The sequence below is a fragment of the Labrus bergylta genome, chromosome 21 (genome assembly GCF_963930695.1).
Source record: "Labrus bergylta chromosome 21, fLabBer1.1, whole genome shotgun sequence".
Lineage (NCBI taxonomy): Eukaryota > Metazoa > Chordata > Actinopteri > Labriformes > Labridae > Labrus > Labrus bergylta.
The window spans coordinates 15738756-15762536 of NC_089215.1; the positions used below are offsets into that span (position 1 = coordinate 15738756).

At 39.3% G+C, this 23781-nt stretch overlaps 2 protein-coding genes across 4 annotated transcripts; one reads left to right on the forward strand and one right to left on the reverse strand.

Moving 5' to 3' along the window:
* Positions 1-901: 901 nt before the first annotated feature.
* adgra1a (adhesion G protein-coupled receptor A1a) lies at positions 902-12465 on the reverse strand. Its single transcript, XM_065949908.1, has 7 exons — positions 12384-12465; positions 11703-11898; positions 8636-8763; positions 6580-6703; positions 6134-6285; positions 5548-5643; positions 902-5465 (listed from the first exon to the last, which is right to left on the reverse strand). Exons 2-7 carry the CDS (start codon positions 11703-11705, stop codon positions 3977-3979), a joined length of 1992 nt encoding a protein of 663 aa, XP_065805980.1. The 5' UTR covers positions 11706-11898; positions 12384-12465; the 3' UTR covers positions 902-3976.
* A 650-nt stretch (positions 12466-13115) lies between these two features.
* cabcoco1 (ciliary associated calcium binding coiled-coil 1) lies at positions 13116-22747 on the forward strand. 3 transcript variants are annotated; one of them, XM_020650333.3, is made up of 7 exons: positions 13116-13197; positions 15659-15720; positions 17184-17243; positions 17949-18118; positions 21316-21451; positions 21980-22052; positions 22336-22747. In XM_020650333.3, the coding sequence occupies exons 3-7, from the start codon at positions 17230-17232 to the stop codon at positions 22420-22422; spliced, it is 480 nt and encodes a 159-aa protein (XP_020505989.2). In that variant the 5' UTR covers positions 13116-13197; positions 15659-15720; positions 17184-17229; the 3' UTR covers positions 22423-22747. The 3 variants fall into 3 exon arrangements, with proteins under 3 accessions (XP_020505989.2, XP_020505987.2, XP_065806150.1); XM_020650331.3 differs by lacking the exon at positions 17184-17243 and having other exon boundaries at positions 13122-13197; XM_065950078.1 differs by lacking the exons at positions 17184-17243; positions 21980-22052 and having other exon boundaries at positions 13122-13197.
* The last annotated feature ends 1034 nt before the right edge of the window (positions 22748-23781 follow it).

Genomic DNA, 23781 nt, shown 5'->3' on the forward strand with positions numbered 1-23781 from the left:
AAAGCCGTTGATCAACTGGAGACCTTGAGGCTGATGGCAGCATTGGTCCTGATAGATCCGTCAGTAACTGGTGTCAGACACAGACCCGATAGCTCACATTAACAGGAAGGGTAGCCTTGGCTTCCCACACCTTAACTGACTGGTGCATGATCTGTGGGTGTGAAGCTTTCAATGTCTCCTGTTATATCAGAGACGTACATGTGCCAGGGCGGATAATCAGGATGCAGAGAGCCCGTCCAGAGGCCCTCATCCAGAGGTGGAGGCAGAGAAGGCTTTGGAGACACAGATCTATTCCCCCCCCCCAGGTCAACACACTGCTCTCTGTTCTTCTCCCCAGGTGGGGCAGCCCTGTTTGTGGCCCCAAAACCTCTTGTATGCATTACCCTTCTCATCCCTTTGCTCCTGTAGAGGATTCAGAGTTTGAGTTGCCTCTGCTCTCCATGAGATTCTTTCAGATTGAGTTTTATCAGGCAGAGATGATACTCTCACCTGTTAGAGGGCTACACCTGGATGTCAGGACCACACGGGCCCCCAGGATGACTGAGCAGGCCTGTGTGCGTTAATGCATCAATCTAATCGTGGTCAGATTAACGTCCCTGCCTCTTTCTGATCGTGGTCAGATTAGCGTGGTCAGATGAACGTTCCTGAACGTGGTCACTATAAGACCATTATGACTTTATTTTTAAATTGTGTGTATTGTGTGTGTAATCTATTGTTGAAAGGCATTTGAGACATTTGGTAAGAAGGGGGGTCCCTGCTGCGCGGGGGTCCTGGGAATAGCAACGTTTCAGACCTACCGGTCTAGAACTGGTCGGGTCTAGAAGACTAGAAAATAACAAGTTACCATCCATTTCGGGTTCTGCAGTGGAGAATGACCTTTCAATGATCAGAGGACAGCGAGTGGACTTTAACAGTTTGTCTTTATTCAGAGTGCAGACAACACGTGGTGCTCACAGGTGTCTCCTCTGGAGGTGAGAAACACAAAATGTCACATTGGATGTTTTCATGTTTGGTTACCCTCCCCCCTCCCCCCCAACAAAGGAAGACACAACAACACGTCACATGACCACAGACATCACATCAGCTGACCTCAGATTATCACCCTGAGAGACGCCAACAGAGTGAAAGAGTGAACGTGACGAGTGAGTGGACGTTAATGTCACAGCTGTGAATTAAAAGGTTAAAAAAGGTCAAATATCAAAGTTTACAATAAAGGTTGTCACGATATCACACTTTGATAGGATTCAGATTCAAATCAAATGACATCAATGCAACAGAAATAATGTCCTCAGTATTCTGAACCTCTGCTCATTGGAATCACCTGGTCCAGAAACCTCCGATCACAGGAGATTATTCTTCACACCTGTCTGATGACAAAGATGATTTCAAGCTTCAGGACTCTTTGATTCTACCCGTCATTTAAATATCAGAGATATCAGATTTATTATATAGATATATATTAGATATCAGATATATTATAGATATCAGATATAATATATATAAATATAGATATATATTATATAGATATCAGAGATATTCATATCAGAGAGATCAGAGATTGTGTCGTCTTAAAATATGTGGTATCAAAGTATTGAACATTTAGAAAAATTTAATGAAGGTTAAAATACAAAATAAATCAACTTTAAGTTTTTATAAAGTGTTAATGAAAAGATTTTGTTCACACTTTTCATAACGGGTTGAAATAAAAATGCTAAATAAATGGTGATGAGGACATAAATGTTCGATGGCTGAATGAACCAGACGAACCAGAATCAAGCAGCTTGACTGACCACAGAAAAAAGAACCAGGATTAATCTTGACTTTGAAGGTGGAGTCACTAGAAATGTTCGTCATGTGGCTCCTCCTCCTGGGCTCATCACCACCAGAAGCCACGCCCGCTGCAGGACTTGGTGTTTTTACTGATTTACTGTTTGTAATTGGGGGGGTTGCTCTGGACCGGGGACATAAACATGATGAGTGACCCCCCCCCACTCTTCCCACTCCAGTAAGCAAGTCTGGCTCTAACTTACATAAGCCTGGTTTAACCTACTTTTAACCTGCTTTAAACCAGTTAAGCCTGGTTTAAACTGTGTAAACCTGGTTTAAACTAGATAAGCCTGGTTTAAACTATCTTAACCTAGTTTAAACTAGTTTGAATCTGGTTTAAACTATGTTAACCTGGTTTAAACTAGTTAAGCCTGGTTTAAACTATCTTAACCTGGTTTAAACTAGTTTTAGTCAGAAGTAGGCGTGGTTTAAACAGAAAGCTTGTGTCATGAAACCACGCTCTGGTTTAAATATGGAAGTTTGTGAAATGATTTGAAATGTTGCTGATGATCATTTTAAACCTGAGTTCCAGTTTGTGCGATAACACAAACTGTGTGTAGTGAGTGTTGTGTATTTTCTCTCACAGTGAAAGCTGGCACGTCATTTTGGCACAAAGTTTGTGCTTAAAGCACTTTTTTAAAATAAATATTATCTCAGCAGGAGATGATAACTTCAGTTCATATAAGTGCAACATTTGTTGACAAGAGTTTTTTTTGGCAGCAAAGTGTCTCCATAAAAATATTCCTTAAACTACTTCATATTTATAAAAGGGGCGGGTCCATAATAATAACATGTAACACAAACACACCACGTCTCAATGAACCTACTCATGCACTGTAGCACACATAAAGAACACACATGCTCAAAATGTTTCCACATGTGTCACCGCTCATTAGTCAATAATAACGTGAAGAATCACCACATTAACAAATAAAGATCCTTTAAAATCCACGATCTCAATAACTAAATGTGCAATCCATCCATCCATCCATCCATCAATCAATCCTTCCATCCATCAATCAATTAATCCATCCATCTATCAATCAATGCTTCCATCCATCCATCCATCAATCCATCAATCATCCATCCATCCATCCAGCCATCCATCAATCATCCATCCATCTTTCTATCATACCTCACTGACTCTTTGCATAAAACTGTAAATCATCATGTTGATGATTAATGATCATCTTCATCATGTTGATGATTAATGCCTGATCGTCTTCTTCCTCGTCATCATCTGTTATCAGGTTAAGCTAACATCATGTTTATGATTAATGCCCTATCTTCAGCTTAAGCTAACAGCTTCATCACACAAAGTTTAAACGTCCTGCAAACATTAGGTTTGTTCTTAAAGCATGAACACAGTCAGCTCATTTAAAAGGTGGTGGAGGATTCATGTTAATCAAACAGAATTGACAGCACAGCTACTGACTATATTATAAATCTAGAGTAAAGATCTGCAGCTCACAGCTTGCTCACTGACGCCTTTATGAGCCATGAGTTCAAACATGTTCCAGTAATATCAATTTAGATCAACAGAACCCAACAGAGACAGGCAAGTGACCATAACGCTTGAGGTCAAATCAAAATAAATGAGGAATCTAAAACTGATGAGCTCAGCCTGTCAATCGACCTGCTGACTTTTAGTTTGGACTTTCTTTTGGGCTCTTCTTTTGTGATTCAGATTGTTCTGCTAATCGTCCAGTCTCTGCTCATCTCAGATCCTCTTCATATAAAAAATGTACAAACATTGAGTTGGGTTCTGTTTCTACTTAGTTTAGGTCCACAGTTTTGAATGTCCTTGATGGTAAAGCTGAACCTGAGAAGATATGCTTAACAAAGACACAAACTCATGAAGCACCCTGATAGTTCAAACAGACCTTTCTATAACGCTGCTGACTACTAGAGAGCCACACACTCCTGATTACACTTTGACAGTATTATTCAACCCTTACCCAACAGAACCTTCAGTTTAGGATCTGTAAGAAACAAGAAACACACTTAGAACTTCATCATAAAGGGAAAAGAGGCCTCACAGAGAACTCCACCTGTGGTTTAAGGACAAATTTAAAGGCATGGAGACCCGAACACTCATGGATTGACTGGATCACAGGCTGTAGGTCTGGCAGGTAAACCTATATGAGAACTATACAGTGGTTTCGTTTTTCCAGGGACCAGTCCGGATGTTTCCTGTCGAGTCTGAACCAAACAGGCCGTCTTCCTGCAGGCTCCGGTTTCGGCCGATGGTTCCTCGCCGGCTGACAGCACCGTGCTGTCGGGGCAGAGTGTTACGTGGAAAACCTTTGTGCTCTGGCTCGACGCTCAGACTATCTTTTTCTTTGTCACCTGTGTTTGACGGGAACATGTCCGAGTCCTGCTGGTACTCCAAGGTGAAGGCTTCAGGTTTCTCACAGCAGCTGGTGGAGGAGGAGTGATCCGCTGAGCTGTACAGGTGCCACTGACACGAGTGGATCCCATGAGAAGGCAGGAGGAGGCTGTGACAGGAAGTGACGCTATCATGCATGTTGTGGGCGTGGCTGTGACAGGAAGCCAGTGAGTCGTGCACGCTGTGGCTCGAGGTCTGGCGTTGTAAGCTGTGGCAGGAAGCAAGCTGCTTGTCCATGTGAGGACTTGGACAAGGCAGCTGGAAGTCTGGATGTGGGCTACTGGGAACAGGAGATGAGCTGTCCAGGTGAGGCACAGCATGAGGGCTGTCCAGGTGAGAACTGTGCCCACTCCCATCCATACTGGTGGATGTCATGTGGGAGCGGTAGTCCTGCAGGTGGGGGCGTGGCCTGTTGAAGGAGCGGGACTTTGCTCTGTTGCTAAGGCAGCTCTGGAGAGGCAGTACAGGGCGGGGAAGCTCATCAGAGAGAGACTGTGGACGGGGTAAAGAAATGGGCTCAGGGAGAGGAGACATGAGGGTGGGACTAACAGGACCCAGCACAGACACACAGTAGGGACCCGTCTGATTGGCTGTTGGGCTTTGTGGAGGCGGGGACATCTTGTATGAGCTTTGGAGGAGGTGAGGGGAGAGGAGTGGCTGTTTTCCTGAGCACGGGGAGCTCAGGTGGCAGTGAGGCTGGTGGACTTCCTGCAGATGGTTTTGTCTGTCCACACTCACCTCCTCAGTCTTGGACTTTGTTGGACAGCAGGCCCACCAGCGATGCCACACGTCGTCCCGTTTGGCACAGTGCTGGATGAGAAGGAAGAGTCCCATAGTCACACAGAAAGCTCCATACAAACAGCTGAAGATCATGTCCAGGAAGTGTCCCAGAGTCACCGCCAGAGCTCCCAGAGCCCAGGTGGCCATGAACAGGAAGAGGGTGAAGGCCGTGGCTCGCAGCTGAGATGTAAATGAGTGCTCATTGGCTAGAACGGACACACCTGTGGCAAATGCAGGACAGTCTGTGGCAGACCCAGCAGCTGCCCCGGTGTCGATGTGGCAGTTATGGTTGGACTCGCTGGATGAGAGCTGCTGCTGCTCCTCGCTCAGAACTCGCAGCTCGTATTTTCTCTCTGGGTGGCGTTTGATCTGGATGAAGGTGCAAAGGAAGTACACGGACATGACAAAGACCAGGAGACCTACGGGGGCGTAAAAACCTCCCAGACTGGGCTCCCACGCCATCCAGCAGCTAAAAGAGACAAACAGATGCGTCAGCTTATATGATCTTCATGAAACATTTTGTAAAACCTTAAGAAATACTAAGTACTCACTACAGAGCATCTTCTCTGCTGCCATAGTTTTCTAAACCAAACGCTGCTGTGACTCCGACAATGATGAGCGGGACTCCATCACTGACCAGATAAAACCTGCAGAAAAATCATAGAGTCACATAGCTGGATTTAACAGAAGGATGTGGCAAATGAAACCACACACCAGAGTAGGAGAGCCTGATGAAATGATTCTTTCTGTTGACCTTACTCACCTTTAGTCCTGTTGTTTACAGGTTCATACAGTCACTGAAGGTCAACTCATCTGACTTATTGTTTTTTATGTTTGATCTATTTACCATATGCTGATGACCTCATTGTAAACATCATCATGCTCTTTTATTTACAGATGATTCTATAATTTTTGTTTAATAAGTATTTCCTTTGTTCTGTGAAAGGATGGATGATATCGATAATATAAAACTTATTCTATTCAAGTTGCAAGATTTAAGGTCTCTCACCTGCTGAATGGTTCACCTGCTGACTAACTTACCTGCTCACTTACTCACCTGCTGACTAACTCACCTGCTGTCTAACACACTTGCTCACTTACTCACCTGCTGTCTAACTCACTTGCTGACTGGCTCACCTGAGGACGGTTGGCTTTGCCTTGGTATGGGCCGGTCCGTTGCGGTCGGGAATGTGGAGGGGGTCTTTGGAGATATCTTTGCAGATGTTTCTGGCAGTGAATGTGAGCCACATCATGGTGGACAGAGAAGCATAATGCAGCACGATGCCGACCTGGCACACAGAATCAATACAGATTATTCAATGAAATGAAAGTGTGTGCTTATTAGTGTTCAGTGTTTACTTTTACCTTGTGGGTATCTATGTGTGTGTGTGTGTGTGTGTGTGTGTGTGTGTGTGTGTGTGTGTGTGTGTGTGTGTGTGTGTATATGTATGTTTGTGTGTGTGTGTGTGTGTGTGTGTGTGTGTGTGTGTGTGTGTGTGTGTTGTGTTGATTTGTGTTTTTGTCTTGTGGCGCAGAGTCCGAGCTGTGAATTCACAGAGAAAAGAGAAAAAAGGACGACTCACAATCTGACACACGAGCGGTGCGTTGATCTGATTGATGCCTCCAGCAAAAACTCCAAATGTCAGGCCGGTGTGGAACAGGAAGTTGAGGAGTGTGTGCCAGCCGTTCCTGCTGATACGAATCACTCTGAAGAAAAAGATCAAAAGGCAAGGGCTTTTTTAATGACTAATATTATGTTGTTATTTATTAATTATTTGATGTTGAAACTGTGAGAGCGACTGTCGGTTATCTCAGGATTTATTTCGGCCGAGGTCACAGAACAATAACATCGTCGTGTTGTTAGCAGTCGTGCTTCTGTTAGCAGGTACAGCCTACAGTCTCCATCCGGCCCACTTCTGAAAGGACAAACTTCACTAACGTGTCAGACATCAACATGTCTTCAGACTCAATAATTCACATTTCATTTTCAAACACTTTGCTGCTGTAGACATGCTGCTGTGAGGTTTCTAACTCAGTAACACAGACCTGAAGAAGCTCAAAGTAAACATCCACAGAAGTTACCCAGAGAACACCTGAACATCTACATGATACACTGAAATTATTTTGTATTGTATAATAGGATGATGAATGATGTTATGTGGAAGTGTCAGACTGCATCATGACCATAAACATTTTAATTCAATATCAAGCTGTATTAAAATGTTACAAGTCACAACATCAGCGCCAAAATATGTTTATAAATAACAAGCTTTAAATGAACCTGAAATAAGAATATCAATTATTTTATTCAAACTGCAGTTTAAAGGATTTTAATGATCAGGTTAATTTTTAACATATTTATAACCTGAACACGGATATATCATTTATAAACTTAGAGATGCTTTAACAATTTTAGATTTTGATTCCAGAGACCAAAAAAGTGTTTATGTTTGAACTGATAACCAGAAAGACCTCTTCAATTTTGAATTTGAATTTATATTTAATAGGGTCTATGCAATTTAACATAATTTCAATACAAAGCATGAAACTGATGTGCTGCATAAAGAGTATATAGCTATTGCTAATTTCAATCTCATGTCCCCAGTTAGGCCTTTGTGTAAACAAAGAGATTTAAAATGTAAAACATTCGGATAAATAAAACCCCATAACACTATATGAGGATTTAAATACATGTACAACAATGCAAATTCTATAAACCAGTTTAAAATAAAGTTCTAAGATACTATTTAAAAGTGGGTACAGCTCTGGTTTGCTTTCAACATTTCACCTTTTTTGTTTACGATTTTAAGTTTGTGATTCATTTTATTTCAGGTGGTTTCCACTCACAGTACTTCTTCTTTCCCTGTTTCCGTCCTGTCTTTGAACGCATCTAGAAAGAGTTTCAGGGGCCAGATTCTTGATACATTTAAAAACAAGGTTGAGGAAACATAATATGCATAAAGCTGAATCTGACAGGTAGATCAATATTCTCTCACCTGTGGTAAACTGTCTCACCTGTGGAGCACTGACTGTCTCACCTGTGGCAAACTGTCTCACCTGTTGTAAACTGTCTCACCTGTGGTAAACTGTCTCACCTGTTGTAAAGTGTCTCACCTGTGGTAAACTGTCTCACCTGTGGTGAACTGTCTCACCTGTTGTAAACTGTCTCACCTGTGGAGCACTGACTGTCTCACCTGTGGCAAACTGTCTCACCTGTTGTAAACTGTCTCACCTGTGGTAAACTGTCTCACCTGTGGTAAACTGTCTCACCTGTGGTAAACTGTCTCACCTGTTGTAAACTGTCTCACCTGTGGTAAACTGTCTCACCTGTGGTAAACTGTCTCACCTGTGGTAAACTGTCTCACCTGTGGCAAACTGTCTCACCTGTGGTAAACTGTCTCACCTGTTGTAAACTGTCTCACCTGTGGAGCACTGACTGTCTCACCTGTGGAGCACTGACTGTCTCACCTGTGGTAAACTGTCTCACCTGTTGTAAACTGTCTCACCTGTGGTAAACTGTCTCACCTGTGGTAAACTGTCTCACCTGTGGAGCACTGACTGTCTTACCTGTGGTGAACTGTCTCACCTGTGGTAAACTGTCTCACATGTTGTGCTCTCTCACCTGTAGTGAACTCTCACCTGTGGTGGACGATGTATGTCATGATGGAGACGAGCAGACAGAGCAGCATGACGGCCGTGCAGGCGTACACCACAGGATGGAGGTAATCCCCGGGGTACGGCGGGAACGACAAAACCCTCTTCAGATCCTGCAGAGACACGAGATTAAAAACAGGAGAGGAAATATAAGAGATTATAAAAGAGAATAACTAAGAGATAATAACAGGATAAATAAACCCTGAGTTGTCTCTTGATTCACCTGAAAAGAAAAACCTCCCTGAACTCCTCCCACTTCTCACACCTGAACTCCTCCCACTTTTCTGCCTGTCTACAGGTTCAGGGGCCCCCTGGAGCCTCCTTCTTCTACCCAGCAGGTTTCATTTCCCCCGCATTCCACAAAAACGTCTTTATTGAGTCTTTATTGCCGAGAACCTCCTTCAATTCTAAAATTCTACAATTCACTTAGCAGACTCTTTAATCCAAAGCGACGTAGATCAGAGAAGTAAGTACAACACAAGCAAGGAGAGAGAAAAAAGGAAACAATGTCAGTAAGAGTAAACTATCAGCTTTGAGTCCGATTGGACACACAGGTGCTGACAGGAAGTGACCAGAAGTGATGACAGGAAGTGACCAGAGGCAAAGATTGAAGGCAGTTCTTGAGTGCTCTAATCAGTATAGAAACTATCTTAAAAGTCGCCGTTATCAAACAAACCATCATCATTTACCATCACCATCATCAATAATATTGAGACCATGATCATTAAGTTAGTAGGTATTCATGAAAGAGCTGGGTCTTTAGCTTTTTCTTAAAAGCTGCAAAGGGACTCTGCAGATCGAATGGAGTTTGGAAGTTCATTCCACCACTGGGGGGCGACAGAGGAGAAGAGTCTAGTTAGAGACTTAGGACCCTGTTGTGAAGGGGGGATCAGACGCCTTTCATTGGCAGAGCATAGTGGGCGGGAGGGAGTGTAGACCTGGACGTATGGACATCCAGACTCACTCATCTTCCTCACAATGAATTCATGAAGTGAGAATAATATAGGAGTGTAGTGTGTTATTCATTCAGTGTATTGATAAGTATTATAGGAGTATAGTGTGTTACCTTCCTCACCTCTTGTCCCCATTTTCTCTTTTTCCTATCTCCTCCTCCATTCCCTACTCGACTCTCCTCCTCCTGTCTTTCCTCCTCTCTCTCCTCCTCATTTCCCTACTCCACTCTCCTCCTCCTGTCTTTCTTCCTCTCTCCCCTCCTCTTTTTCCCTCTCATTCAGTGTTTTTCTGTGGAGATTGAAATCAGAGTATTTTTACCCCGTCTTTTAGACAGCGTGAGCTCTCTTCTTCTTTGTGTTCGTGTGTTTTAGAGATGCTGTCATGTCTTCCTTTTTCTCTCTCTCTCTCTTCCTCTCTCTCTCACTGCAGGACGGCATCCTCACTCTCCCCTCTCGCTTCACTGAACAACACGACTATTACACAGAGCATGACTGATTAAATCCTGTGGATCCCATAAAATGAAAAAATACAGGCGTCCACACACAGCGGTACAGATCTGTGAGCTGAACATTTATCTTAGATGACGTTTCATCGCTCTGCTTATTCTTTTTCTTTTTCTTCTTCTACTGCAATATTTTTTTCACAGTCAAAGCACACAGAGCTACTGACATAGACAACCAAAGAGCGACCTACAACAACAGAGCTACACAGACAACCACAGAGCTACTGACTAGAACAACCACAGAGCGATCAACGGACAACCATAGAGCGACCGACACAGACAACCACAGAACATTCAACCAAGGCAACCACAGAACTAGACACAGACAACCACAGAGCAACCGACACAGACAACCACAGAACATTCAACCAAGACAACCACAGAACTATTGACACAGACAACCACAGAGTGACCGACACAGACAACCATAGAACATTCAACCAAGACAACCACAGAAGTATTGACACAGACAACCACAGAGCAACCGACACAGACAACCACAGAGTGACCGACACAGACAACCACAGAACTATTGACACAGACAACCACAGAGCGGCCGACACAGACAACCACAGAGCAACCGACACAGACAACCACAGAGTGACCGACACAGACAACCGCAGAACTATTGACACAGACAACCACAGAGCGGCCGACACAGACAACCACAGAGCAACCGACACAGACAACCACAGAGTGACCGACACAGACAACCGCAGAACTATTGACACAGACAACCACAGAGCAACCGACACAGACAACCACAGAAGTATTGACACAGACAACCACAGAGCAACCGACACAGACAACCGCAGAGTGACCGACACAGACAACCGCAGAACTATTGACACGGACAACCACAGAGCAACCGACACAGACAACCGCAGAGTGACCGACACAGACAACCGCAGAACTATTGACACAGACAACCACAGAGCAACCGAAACAGACAACCACAGGGTGCCTGACACAGACAACCACAGAACATTCAACCAAGACAACCACAGAACTATTGACACAGACAACTACAGAGTGACCGACACAGACAACTACAGAGTGACCGACACAGACAACCACAGAACATTCAACCAAGACAACCGCAGAACTATTGACACAGACAACCACAGAGCGACCGACACAGACAACTACAGAGTGACCGACACAGACACCCACAGAACATTCAACCAAGACAACCACAGAACTATTGACACAGACAACCACAGAGCGATCGACACAGACAACCAGGACGAAAAGACAACCACAGAGTGGCCGACACACAAAAACCACAGAGCAATTGACATAGGCAACCACAGAGTGATCTACACAGATAACCACAGAACGACCAACACAGACAGAACGTTTCATCTAAACTGCATTTTTTTTTTTAAATAGCTGACAGTTTTTATTTCTGCTACATATTTAAAACGTTATTTAAGCTTTTTTTATTCTGTAAAAGGGTTAGGGTTAACCAAAGAAAGGCATAGAATAGGTAGAATGTTATTCAAACGACCTCTTCGAGCGAAACATACAGACACACAGGTGAGAGTTACAGGTAAGTAAAAATGTTGACGTCATAAAGGTATAAAAACAACTCACCATGAGCCTGGTTCAGGTTCTCTTCCGGTTTGGAGCTCAGGACTCTTGTGGTCCTCTAACCTGGAGCCTCCATGAGGAGGAGGAGGGATGAAGGTGGGGCTGTTCCTCACAGGTGTTACTCCTCCACCTTCAGCAGGTGTGGTGATCACAGTCCGAGTCTGGGCTCCAGGATCTGGCCTCCTTGACCCGCCTCCATCTGGATCAAAGCGTCAGAATGAGCCGCTCCTCACGTGACGTGTTTTTGAAGCAGCGGGTGCGGTGTGATCAAGCAGCGCGTGCAGTGTGTTTATAAAACATGATCAATCTGCGCGTTAAGTGTGTTTAATATAAAACATGATCAAACAGCGCGTGCAGTGTGTTAAATATGTAACATGATGAAGCAGCGCGTGCGATGTGGGCGGAGGAGATCACAGATGTACTGATTATTTTAATGTTTAATTTCATATTAAATAAAATTCTGAATAAAATGTCGGTATATAAAAACTGTTGATTGTTGATCCGGTAATTTAACGATGTTTAATTCTGTTTACATTTGGAGATGTGACTTGTTATAAATCTGATGGTGATTTAGATACCGTATTAATTCCGTTATTTCTGCATCATGCCGGAGCCATTAATGGTGACGTCACAGACACGGATCAAAAGATGAAATATAAATAGTTTTCATATAAAATGACGAACCTGCAGCGGAGCCTCCACACACCAGAATCCGGATCTTCAATCCAGGTCACTGAAGATCGAGGCTGCGCTTCATTTCTCCATCAGGACGCGCCAGTGACGCGATCTGTGACGTCACGAGTGGGCGGTGATAACCGGTTCAATAAAGTGCAGGTATCATGTTTAAGTGTGGTAGCCATGGTAACCGTTCTTTTAGCAGGAGACAAAACATTGAATAAACATTTAGTCCAATATTTTAAAAATCCTAATAACTTAAATTGTTATTGTAAATAAATAATTGTAAATAATAAAGTGCTGAGGGTATAAAGAAACTTTAATTATTAATCAACCAAAACAGAATTTAGATGAAACAAATACAAATAATTCATTTAGAAATGTCTTGTTCTTTCCATAGACTGTAAATATGGTTCTTTCATGAATAGGAATTGAAACCTCGTAAATAAAAAAAACTAAAATGAAGTGATGATAAAATTAAATAATAAACAGAATAATTAAAGAATAATGTGATATTAACCTGCATCCCTTTGATGAAAATAAATTACGTTGATGTTGAAAAGCTTAAATCTAAAAACATTTCAGTTTTGTTAAAATAAGTAAAATACGGTACTTAGATCAGCACCGATCAGCACCTGTGACCTGACCATAGACTGTAAATATTACTTGAGACAAGAGGGGGTGGAGTCACGTGATCATCACGTGATCATCAAGGGACACTTTGTTGCGGAGTTGTTGCCATGACGACCAGCAGAGTGCAAACATGTCCGCGGCGGAGAGCGAACGGGAGAAGAAACGAGAAGAAAAGGACACAAATCTTCAGGTGAGACTTTAAAACCACAAAATGTATTCATGTTTATGAAAGAGTAGGACAGATTATCAAAGATTATCAAAGATTATCAAAGTTTATCAAAGATTATCAAAGTGTGTCAAAGTGTATCAAAGATTATCAAAGTGTATCAAAGATTATCAAAGATTATCAAAGATTATCAAAGTTTATCAAAGTTTATCAAAGATTATCAAAGTTTATCAAAGTTTATCAAAGTGTATCAAAGATTATCAAAGTTTATCAAAGTGTATCAAAGATTATCAAAGTGTATCAAAGATTATCAAAGATTATCAAAGATTATCAAAGTTTATCAAAGTGTATCAAAGATTATCAAAGTTTATCAAAGATTATCAAAGTGTATCAAAGATTATCAAAGTTTATCAAAGATTATCAAAGATTATCAAAGATTATCAAAGTTTATCAAAGTTTATCAAAGATTATCAAAGATTATCAAAGTTTATCAAAGTGTATCAAAGATTATCAAAGTGTATCAAAGATTATCAAAGTGTGTCAAAGATTATCAAAGTTTATCAAAGTTTATCAAAGTGTATCAAAGAGTATCAAAGTGTGTCAAAGATTATCAAAGATTATCAAAGATTATCAAAATTTATCAAAGATTATCAAAGATTATCAAAGTTTATCAGAGATTATCAAAGTTTATCAAAGATTATCAAAATTGATCAAAGATTATCAAAGATTATCAAAGTTTATCAGAGATTATCAAAGTTTATCAAAGATTATCAAAGTTTATCAGAGTTTATCAAAGATTATCAAAGTTTATAAACGTTTATCAAAGATTATCAAAGATTATCAAAGTTTATCAAAGTTTATCAAAGATTATCAAAGTGTATCAAAGATTATCAAAGTGTATCAAAGATTATCAAAGATTATCAAAGATTATCAAAAATTATCAAAGTGTATCAAAGATTATCAAAGATTATCAAAGTGTATCAAAGTGTATCAAAGTGTATCAAAGATTATCAAAGTGTGTCAAAGATTATCAGAGTTTATCAAAGATTATCAAAGATTATCAAAGTTTATCAAAGATTATCAAAGATTATCAAAGTTTATAAAGGTTTATCAAAGATTATCAAAGTTTATCAAAGTTTATCAAAGATTATCAAAGTTTGTCAAAGATTATCAAAGATTATCAAAGATTATCAAAGTTTATCAAAGATTATCAAAGTTTGTCAAAGTTTATCAAAGATTATCAAAGATTATCAAAATTTATCAGAGATTATCAAAGATTATCAGAGATTATCAAAGATTATCAAAATTTATCAGAGATGATCAAAGATTATTAGAGTTTATCAGAGTTTATCAAAGATTATCAGAGATTATCAAAGTTTATAAAGGTTTATCAAAGATTATCAAAGTGTATCAAAGATTATCAAAGTGTATCAAAGATTATCAAAGTTTATCAAAGATTATCAAAGTGTATCAAAGATTATCAAAGATTATCAAAGTTTATCAAAGATTATCAGAGTTTATCAAAGATTATCAAAGATTATCAAAGTTTATCAAAGATTAACAAAGATTATCAAAGTTTATAAAGGTTTATCAAAGATTATCAAAGTTTATAAAAGTTTATCAAAGATTATCAAAGTTTGTCAAAGATTATCAAAGTGTATCAAAGTTTATCAAAGATTATCAAAGTTTATAAAGGTTTATCAAAGATTATCAAAGTTTATCAAAGTTTATCAAAGATTATCAAAGTTTGTCAAAGATTATCAAAGATTATCAAAGTTTATCAAAGATTATCAAAGTTTATAAAGGTTTATCAAAGATTATCAAAGTTTATCAAAGTTTGTCAAAGTTTGTCAAAGATTATCAAAGTCTATCAAAGTCTATCAAAGTCTATCAAAGTCTATCAAAGATTATCAAAGTCTATCAAAGTCTATCAAAGTCTATCAAAGATTATCAAAGATTATCAAAGTCTATCAAAGATTATCAAAGTCTATCAAAGTCTATCAAAGTGTATCAAAGTGTATCAAAGATTATCAAAGATTATCAAAGTTTATCAAAGATTATCAAAGATTATCAAAGTGTATCAAAGTTTATCAAAGATTGTCAAAGTTTGTCAAAGTTTGTCAAAGTTTGTCAAAGTTTGTCAAAGATTATCAAAGTCTATCAAAGTCTATCAAAGATTATCAAAGTCTATCAAAGTCTATCAAAGTCTATCAAAGATTATCAAAGATTATCAAAGTCTATCAAAGATTATCAAAGTCTATCAAAGTCTATCAAAGTCTATCAAAGATTATCAAAGATTATCAAAGTTTATCAAAGATTATCAAAGATTATCAAAGTGTATCAAAGTTTATCAAAGATTATCAAAGTGTATCAAAGTTTATCAAGGTTTGTCGAAGTTTGTCGAAGTTTATTCAAGTTTGTTCGAGTTTATCAAAGTTTATTTAAGATGAATGAAATGTCTCCCTGAATCCTCCGTGTGACGTAGGGGCCGCTGACTCAGCAGCTGATCTCAGAGCTCGTGAACAAAACTGACGATCAACTGACGACGTAAGTGACGTCATCAATCGTTATCTCTAATACACATTAAAGAGATCAATCTTAATGTGACTCGTGTTTAATTTTCATTATGAATTTTCTTTCATTCAGAGTTAAAAAATAATAATTGAACACTAATAATAATATTAAAGATCATCAATATTTGAAAGGATTAAATATTGTATAAAAGAAGAATTCACATTAATAATTAATTTCATCTTCATACTCAATCTAAAAAAAAATTGGTTTTATAAACTAATAAGAATTTATTGTAAAAAAGAATGAAGTCTGAATATATTGATTGAAACTTTGAATATATTGAATGAAGTCTGAATATATTGAATGAAACTTTGAATATATTGAATGAAACTTTGAATATATTGAATGAAACTTTGAATATATTGAATGAAGTCTGAATATATTGAATTAAACTTTGAATATATTGAATGAAGTCTGAATATATGGAATGAAACTTTGAATATATTAAATGAAGTCTGAATATATATTGAATGAAACTTTGGATATATTGAATGAAGTCTGAATATATATTGAATGAAATTTGAATATATTGAATGAAGTCTGAATATATATTGAATGAAACTTTGAATATATTGAATGAAGTCTGAATATATGGAATGGAAGCTGATTTCAATTCTCCAAATCCACCAGTTTCATTGTTGTCATCAAAAATTTGCTGAATTTGCTGGTTTTGCAAAATGACATCAGCTGAAATATACTAATACTTTGCTGAACTTAAAAACTTTTTTGAAGCAGCTGTTCATACTCAAAATGATATGAATAATGTGGAATGTATCACCTTGAAGATCATTCATTTTTGGAACACTTTTACTGCTTATGAGTAGTAATACTCAACAAAACATTGCTGAGCGTACCTTGTGCATCCAGCTTTAGGGAATGTTTTAGTCTCTTACTGAGATGTAAGCTGAAATAACACTACGGACTTCCATTCAATATATTAGCAAATTTTTGATGACAACAATGAAACTGGTGGATTTGGATATATTCAGTTTCATTCAATATATTCAAAGTTTCATTCAATATATTCAGACTTCATTCAATATATTCAGACTTCATTCAATATATTCAGACTTCATTCAATATATTAAAAGTTTCATTCAATATATTCAGACTTCATTCCGTATATTCAAATTTTCATTCAATATATTAATTTCCTGAACGTCTTGCCATAAGAACATATTATAAATGAACATTATTTATGATAAAAGTATAGCATTGAATAATTTATTGTATATTTATTATCAGAGAACTAATGATATATAAATAATAATCAGTGTTATGGGAAATATATGAAATTTAAAGACATGCTCTATCATGGTTATGCAGATCACGTTCAGTTGTGCATGTCTTTTAAACCTCAAAATGTCTCTAAGTTGTCTGTTTTGCTTGACTGTGTGAAGTGCATAAAAGCTTTGATGTTATTTAATTTTCTCCAGTTGAACACTGAAACACTAAAACAGGTTCTCATCTCTGTTCCTGAGCATGTTATTCCAGAGGTAAAGAGATGTCTTATTTTTTTTTACTCTGCTAATAATCCATTATAAGAACAGCACTACACAACATTTAGCATAAGTTACAGTGGCAAGAAAATGTCCTTTTAAGATAGCACATTTTTTGCTGGTGTTATCAAGTTTACACACGTTTTAAAGGTCCCATATTATGCTTTTTCTGGTTTTATATGCCCTTTATTGTGTTTTCCAAGTGTCCTGTGCATGTTTAGGCACATCTATGTGCAAAAATTCAAAGTCCGCGGAAACACAGCTTCTCCTACGTCCTCCTGTTAGCTGTAGCATTAGCCGCATGTAACGCTCGGTTCTGACCCCCCTCAATAAAAATGTGTCAGTCCGACATCATTGTCATATATCATTAGATAAAGTCTCTCTGAGGTTTTTAGGGACAAGCATAATAACTTCAGTCTTCTCTGAGTGAAGTAGCAGAAAATTTCAGGTCATCCAGATCCTATCGCCTTAAGGCACGTTTCTAGTTTACAATACTGATAGGTGTCATCAGGCTTCATTGATACGTAAAGCTGAGTATCATCTGCATAACAATGAACATTTATGGGGGGTTTCCTCATAATATTACCCAGAGGAAGCATATATAAAGTAAACTTTACTTAATTACTTACTAATAAATATCAGTGTTGTGATTATACACATATTTAAATTGAGGATATTGATGGTGCTTTCTGTTGTTTTCAGGGAGTTAAGTCATATTTTAGGCTTCACGAATCATCGCTTGTGTTTGAAAGAAGCGTCTCTGCTGGATTTTTACATTTGTGGATTTTCGTGGATGAAACAGATGAAGTTCAGCGAAAGACAGATGTCCTTCGTTGTGAATCTTCTTCACCTTATGGTCAGTAACATTCGAGGTAGGCGGAGTCTTACTCATTTATTCAGATTATTCTAAACATTAACAACAAACTTCACAGAAAGCTAATTCTAAATTAGTATTTTATTTAATGAAATGCTGTTGTTTAAATCAGAGGTGTGAACTCAAGTCACATGACTTGGACTCGAGTCAGACTTGAGTCCCAGATTTGATGATTTTGGACTCGACTTGACAAAATCTTAAAGGACTTACAACTCTACTTGGACTTGAATACCAATGACCCGTGGCTTCGCTTGGACTTTAGCCTTGTGACTCAAAAATACATGAGAACTAAATGTGCTATTTCAGGACCCTTTGATTTTAGCTATGCAGAAAACAGACAGAATCATGCCTATTCTCAATGGTTAATTTAGACTTTTCTCTGTTCACTCTCCCCGTGTCTGCATTCTAATATCACTGTGCACAGTCTTTGTGCACCGTAAAACTCTACCTCATGTAATTAACCCCTTTGTTACATAATTATATTTATTTATTATCATGATCATCTCAGCATTTTTGCACTACTCACCACTGCACTATTCTCTCATTTATCCTTTTACATATTCTTTGCTCATTTTGTGTTTATCGTTGATATTTAATGTTATAACTTTTGTACACTGAGAGCTTAGTTCACCAAAGTCAAATTCCTTGTGTGTGTGAGCATACCTGGCCAATAAAGCTGATTCTGTTCTGATCAAGAATGTATCCGCCCTAGGAGCTCTCCAAGGCAGACACACTCATCACACACTCCCACTGTTCACCTCCAGAGGCCGTTTTCCACACACTTTTATCCGCCCTAAGAGCTCTCCAAGGCAGCCAAACTCATCATACACTCCCGCTGTTAACCTCCACAGCCAGAGGCCGTTTTCCACACACTTTTATTTGCCCTAAGAGCTCTCCAAGGCAGACAAACTCATCACACACTCCCAGTCTTCACCTCCACAGCCAGAAGCCGTCTTTCACGCACTACCTATCTGCCCTAGGAGCTCTCCAAGGTGGACAAACTCATCACAACATTATCTCACGGCCAGCTGAAGTGTGTGAGCTTCTCCACACAGACTGTTAAACAGCGCTGCATTATATCCAAACACTGAAGATACAGTGCACGCTAAACGACAGGCCTTGACAGGCCTGGCCTACTACATTTTTTATCATTTCTCAATTTCCTGATCTGATTAAATAATCTGTGACTTAAACCTGTGATCTGATCCAATGGAACAATTGCAACAACAACAAAATTCAAAGTTGTTGTCCGTCTTTTCTTTGGGCTTGCCTGTTTTTATTTGGGACTTGACTTAGGACTTGTCTGTCTCTACTTTGGACTTGACTTAGGACTTGTCTGTCTCTACTTTGGACTTGCCTGTTTTTATTTGGGACTTGATTTAGGACTTGTCTGTCTCTACTTTGGACTTGACTTAGGACTTGTCTGTCTCTACTTTGGACTTGCTTAGGACTTGTCTGTCTTTACTTGGGACTTGACTTAGAACATGCCTGTCTTTACTTGGGCCTTGACTTAGAACATGCCTGTCTTTACTTAGCACTTGTCTGACTTTACTTGGGACTTGACTTAGGACTTGCTTAGGACTTGTCTGACTTTACTTGGGACTTGACTTAGAACATGCCTGTCTTTACTTGGGACTTGACTTAGGACTTGTCTTGCTTTACCTGGGACTTGCCTTTTCTGTCTTTACTTGGGACTTGACTTAGGACTTGTCTGTCTTTACTTGGGACTTGACTTAGGACTTGTCTGTCTTTTCTTGGGACTTCCTTAGGACTTGTCTGACTTTACTTGGGACTTGACTTAGGACTTGCCTGTCTTTACTTGGGACTTGACTTAGGACTTGTCTGGCTTTACTTAGGACTTGTCCGTCTTTACTTGGGACTTGACTTAGAACATGCCTGTCTTTACTTGTGACTTGACTTAGGATTTGCTTATCTTTATTTGGGAAATGACTTGTCTGTCTTTACTTGGGACTTGACTTAGGACGTGTCTGTCTCTACTTGGGACTTGACTTGCCTGTCTTTAATTGGGACTTGACTTAGGACTTGTCCGTCTTTACTTGGGACTTGACTTAGGACTTGCCTGTCTTAACTTGGGACCTGACTTAGGATTTGCTTATCTTTATTTGGGAATTGACTTGTCTGTCTTTACTTGGGACTTGACTTAGGACTTGTCTGTCTTTACTTGTGACTTGACTTAGGACTTGCCTGTCTTTAATTGGGACTTGACTTAGAACTTGTCTGTCTTTACTTGGTACCTGACTTGCCTGTCTTTACTTGGGACTTGACTTAGAACTTGCCTTTCTTTACTTGGGACTTGAATCAGGACTTGCCTGTCTTTACTTTGGACTTGAATCTGGACATGCCTGTCTTTACTTGGGACTTTAATCAGGACTTGCCTGTCTTTACTTGGGACTTGAATCAGGACTTGCCTGTCTTTACTTGGGACTTGAATCTGGACATGCCTGTCTTTACTTGGGACTTTAATCAGGACTTGCCTGTCTTTACTTGGGACTTGAATCAGGACTTGCCTGTCTTTACTTGGGACTTGCCTATCTTTACTTAGGACTTGAATCAGGACTTGCCTGTCTTTACTTGGGACTTGAATCTGGACATGCCTGTCTTTACTTGGGACTTGACTTGGGACTTGCCTGTCTTTACTTGGGACTTTAATCAGGACTTGCCTGTCTTTACTTGTGACTCACAAACCAAAGACTTGGTCCCACCTCAGAGATTTAAATTCTTTTCATTTTTTCCAGGTTAAACATTCTCTCAAAACTATTTTTGTACATTTTAATAACTGATTGACTGATTTATATTTCAGACATTGTTAATTTATCTAAATTAGGAAGATTTTAATCTTTGTAACAGAGCGTGGAGCCACCTCCTCTTTGTCCCTCTCTGTAGTTGTAAAACTTTATTCTATATCCTATATTACCACTTATGCTCTTTTGTAAAGCGTCTCGAGATGGTTCTGAATTGGCGCTATACGAATAATGACTGATTGATATCGTCTTTGTTTTGTTCAAGTAAACACTTAAACTGATATCTCAGTAACAGTTAAACTGATATCTCAGTAACAGTTGTTGTTATGAATGTAAACCTTTGGTGAAAGTACACATGAAGATTGGTTTATAATTCTTGAATTACATTGAGTGGATAATCTGAGTGTATTCTTGCTGTTTTGTTGTGTTGCAGATAAACAGATGGATTTAGTTGAAAACTTGATGGTGTTTATCGAGTCTTTAGCTCATCAGTGTTCCACTTCAGATGAAGAAACTTCTGTTTTAAACACAGAGGAAGTCTTCACTCTTATCGGATACCTGAAAAACAGGTGAGAAAATCTATCTATATTATATATATTATATAGTAGAGGTGAGGTAGAGAGGAGGTGGAATAGATGTAGAGTATACGTAGAGTAGATGTAGAGTAGAGGTGGAATAGAGGTGGAGTAGAGGTAGAGTAGAGGTGGAATAGAGGTGGAAAAGAGGTGGAGTAAAGGTGTAATAGAGGTGGAGTAGAGGTAGAATAGAGGTAGAGTAGAGGTGGAGTAGAGGTGGAAAAGACATGGAGTAGAGGTGGAAAAAAGGTGGAGTAGAGGTGGAAAAGAGGTGGAATAGAGGTAGAGTAGAGGTGGAAAAAAGGTGGAGTAGAGGTGGAGTAGAGGTGGAAAAGAGGTGGAATAGAGGTGGAATAGAGGTAGAGTAGAGGTAGAATAGATGTAGAGGGGAAATTTTGAAATAGAAAAGCAGCATCCTGCTGCTGACGTCATTACGCAGAACCTGCTCTCTGAAAAATATTTCAGTACATTTGTTTAAATATAAAGACAAAACTAATTAAAAAGTAAATATGTTTGTTCCAGTCTGTTTCAGAAATATAACATTTATCAACATCTGTTAAGATCTAATAGAGATGAGCTGCTGACCGGAGCCCAGGTCGGTGTGTGTGTGTGTGTGTGTGTGTGTGTGTGTGTGCGTGTGTGTGTGTGTGTGTGTGTTTGTGTGTGTGTGTGGGGGGGGGGTGGGGGTGGGGTATTTGTAGTACTGTAGGCTGCTGATGGACTGTTTTATTCAGTTTCTGAATGTCTGTCTTATTTTAAGATGTTGTCATGGTCAGGACATTTCAATGTAAATATATATTTATTTGTTTTAATGTAAACATATATTTGTTTGTTAAAATAAAGCTTAAAAAAATTAAACAATGTGCTGATGTTTTCAGAGGGACGTGGAGGTGTTTGGCTGTCAGTCCGTCTGTTCTCTGGAGGAAGGACTCTCTGCTCACCTGTTTCACCTGAAGCTGCAGTGATGTCACCTTCCACAAATAATGAACAGGTCAAAGAGTCAGTGTCACCTGTGATTCCCTTGTTGGCCACAGTGGTGCGCTGTTTGTCTGTTTTTCAGTTGTATCAGTCTGAACATGAAAAGTCAAAGTTTTGATGTTTCCGTTATTAAAAATACATTTGATTGCCTAAACATCAGATTCATTATTGAAGCTTTAGAGTAAACGACTCAGACTGTTACTCATTGACTGTAAATACAATATCTGAATCTCACCTCAAACGTACAATAGAATTTAATTACAATGTTTGCATTTAAAGTATCTTAATTCATTAAAAAATGACTAAACCCATGTTATTTTGTTTGTTTTTTAATGAGTTCTTACATTACCTTAACTATTTCCAACACTTATCAAAGCCAGACAAATCTGTAAATTTATAGTTTGTAACGTAACGTGTCTTATTAAGGGGGTGGCCATGATCAATCAATCTTTATTTATATAGCGCCAATTCATAACAAGTGTTATCTCGGGGGGGGGGGGATATGTGGTTAGTGACTGAGATTTACAGATAGATACATGCAGTATTATGATGTACTGTATAGTGTGTATGTAGTATGTAGAGAGAGAAAGAGAGAGAGAGGGAGAGAGAGAGAGAGAAAGACATAGAGAGAGAGAGAAGAGGAGAACCTGGAGTAGAGTCCCCTCAGCCAGCTGATCCTGAGGCTCACACCGTCTAACAGCACCAGGCCTCAGGACATCCCTCAACATCAGACTATAGACAGACAAACAGACAGGTATTTGAACTATTGGACATGCACAAAAAAAAATCAAAGCAAACTTCAGTGTTATCTGGCTCTAAACAGACAGTAGACTGTAGCCGACTATCTAAGCACAGTGACTGAAGAGAACGTGAGAAAGACATTAACCAGGTACAGACTCAGTGATCACAGCCTGAACATAGAGACAGGTAGACACAGACACACCTGGCTGCCCTCAGAGGACAGACTGTGCCAGCTCTATCCACATGGACAGGTGGAGACTGAGGCTCACTTCCTGCTGCACTGCAGCAAATATAAAGACATACGAGAAGTATTCTTCAGCAAGATTAAGCATAAGGTCCCAGACTTTGAGTCACTCGTACCAAAATAAAATGCAGCACATACTGGGAGAACACAGAGTCAGCAGCAGAGAGGCAGCAACATGTCCAATCGTGTCACAGTCTGATGGACGACCATCACAACACCCGACAGGTGTATGTATTCTGGTGGACGACCATCACAACACCCGACAGGTGTATGTATTCTGGTGGACGACCATCACAACACCCGACAGGTGTATGTATTCTGGTGGACGACCACCACAACACCCGACAGGTGTATGTATTCT

Bases quoted from the DNA above. Each gene is read 5' to 3' on its own strand.
- adgra1a (XM_065949908.1), bottom strand. The intron at 6,286-6,579 runs GTGAGTCGTCCT...TCTGTGTGCCAG, and splicing joins CACCGCTCGTGTGTCAGATT to GTCGGCATCGTGCTGCATTA. The intron at 5,644-6,133 runs GTGAGCCAGTCA...ATTTTTCTGCAG, and splicing joins GCAAAGCCAACCGTCCTCAG to GTTTTATCTGGTCAGTGATG.
- cabcoco1 (XM_020650331.3), top strand. From the start codon at position 13,138: ATGTCCGCGGCGGAGAGCGAACGGGAGAAGAAACGAGAAGAAAAGGAC. The intron at 15,721-17,948 runs GTAAGTGACGTC...TGTTGTTTTCAG, and splicing joins ACTGACGATCAACTGACGAC to GGAGTTAAGTCATATTTTAG. The intron at 22,053-22,335 runs GTCGGTGTGTGT...TGATGTTTTCAG, and splicing joins AGCTGCTGACCGGAGCCCAG to AGGGACGTGGAGGTGTTTGG.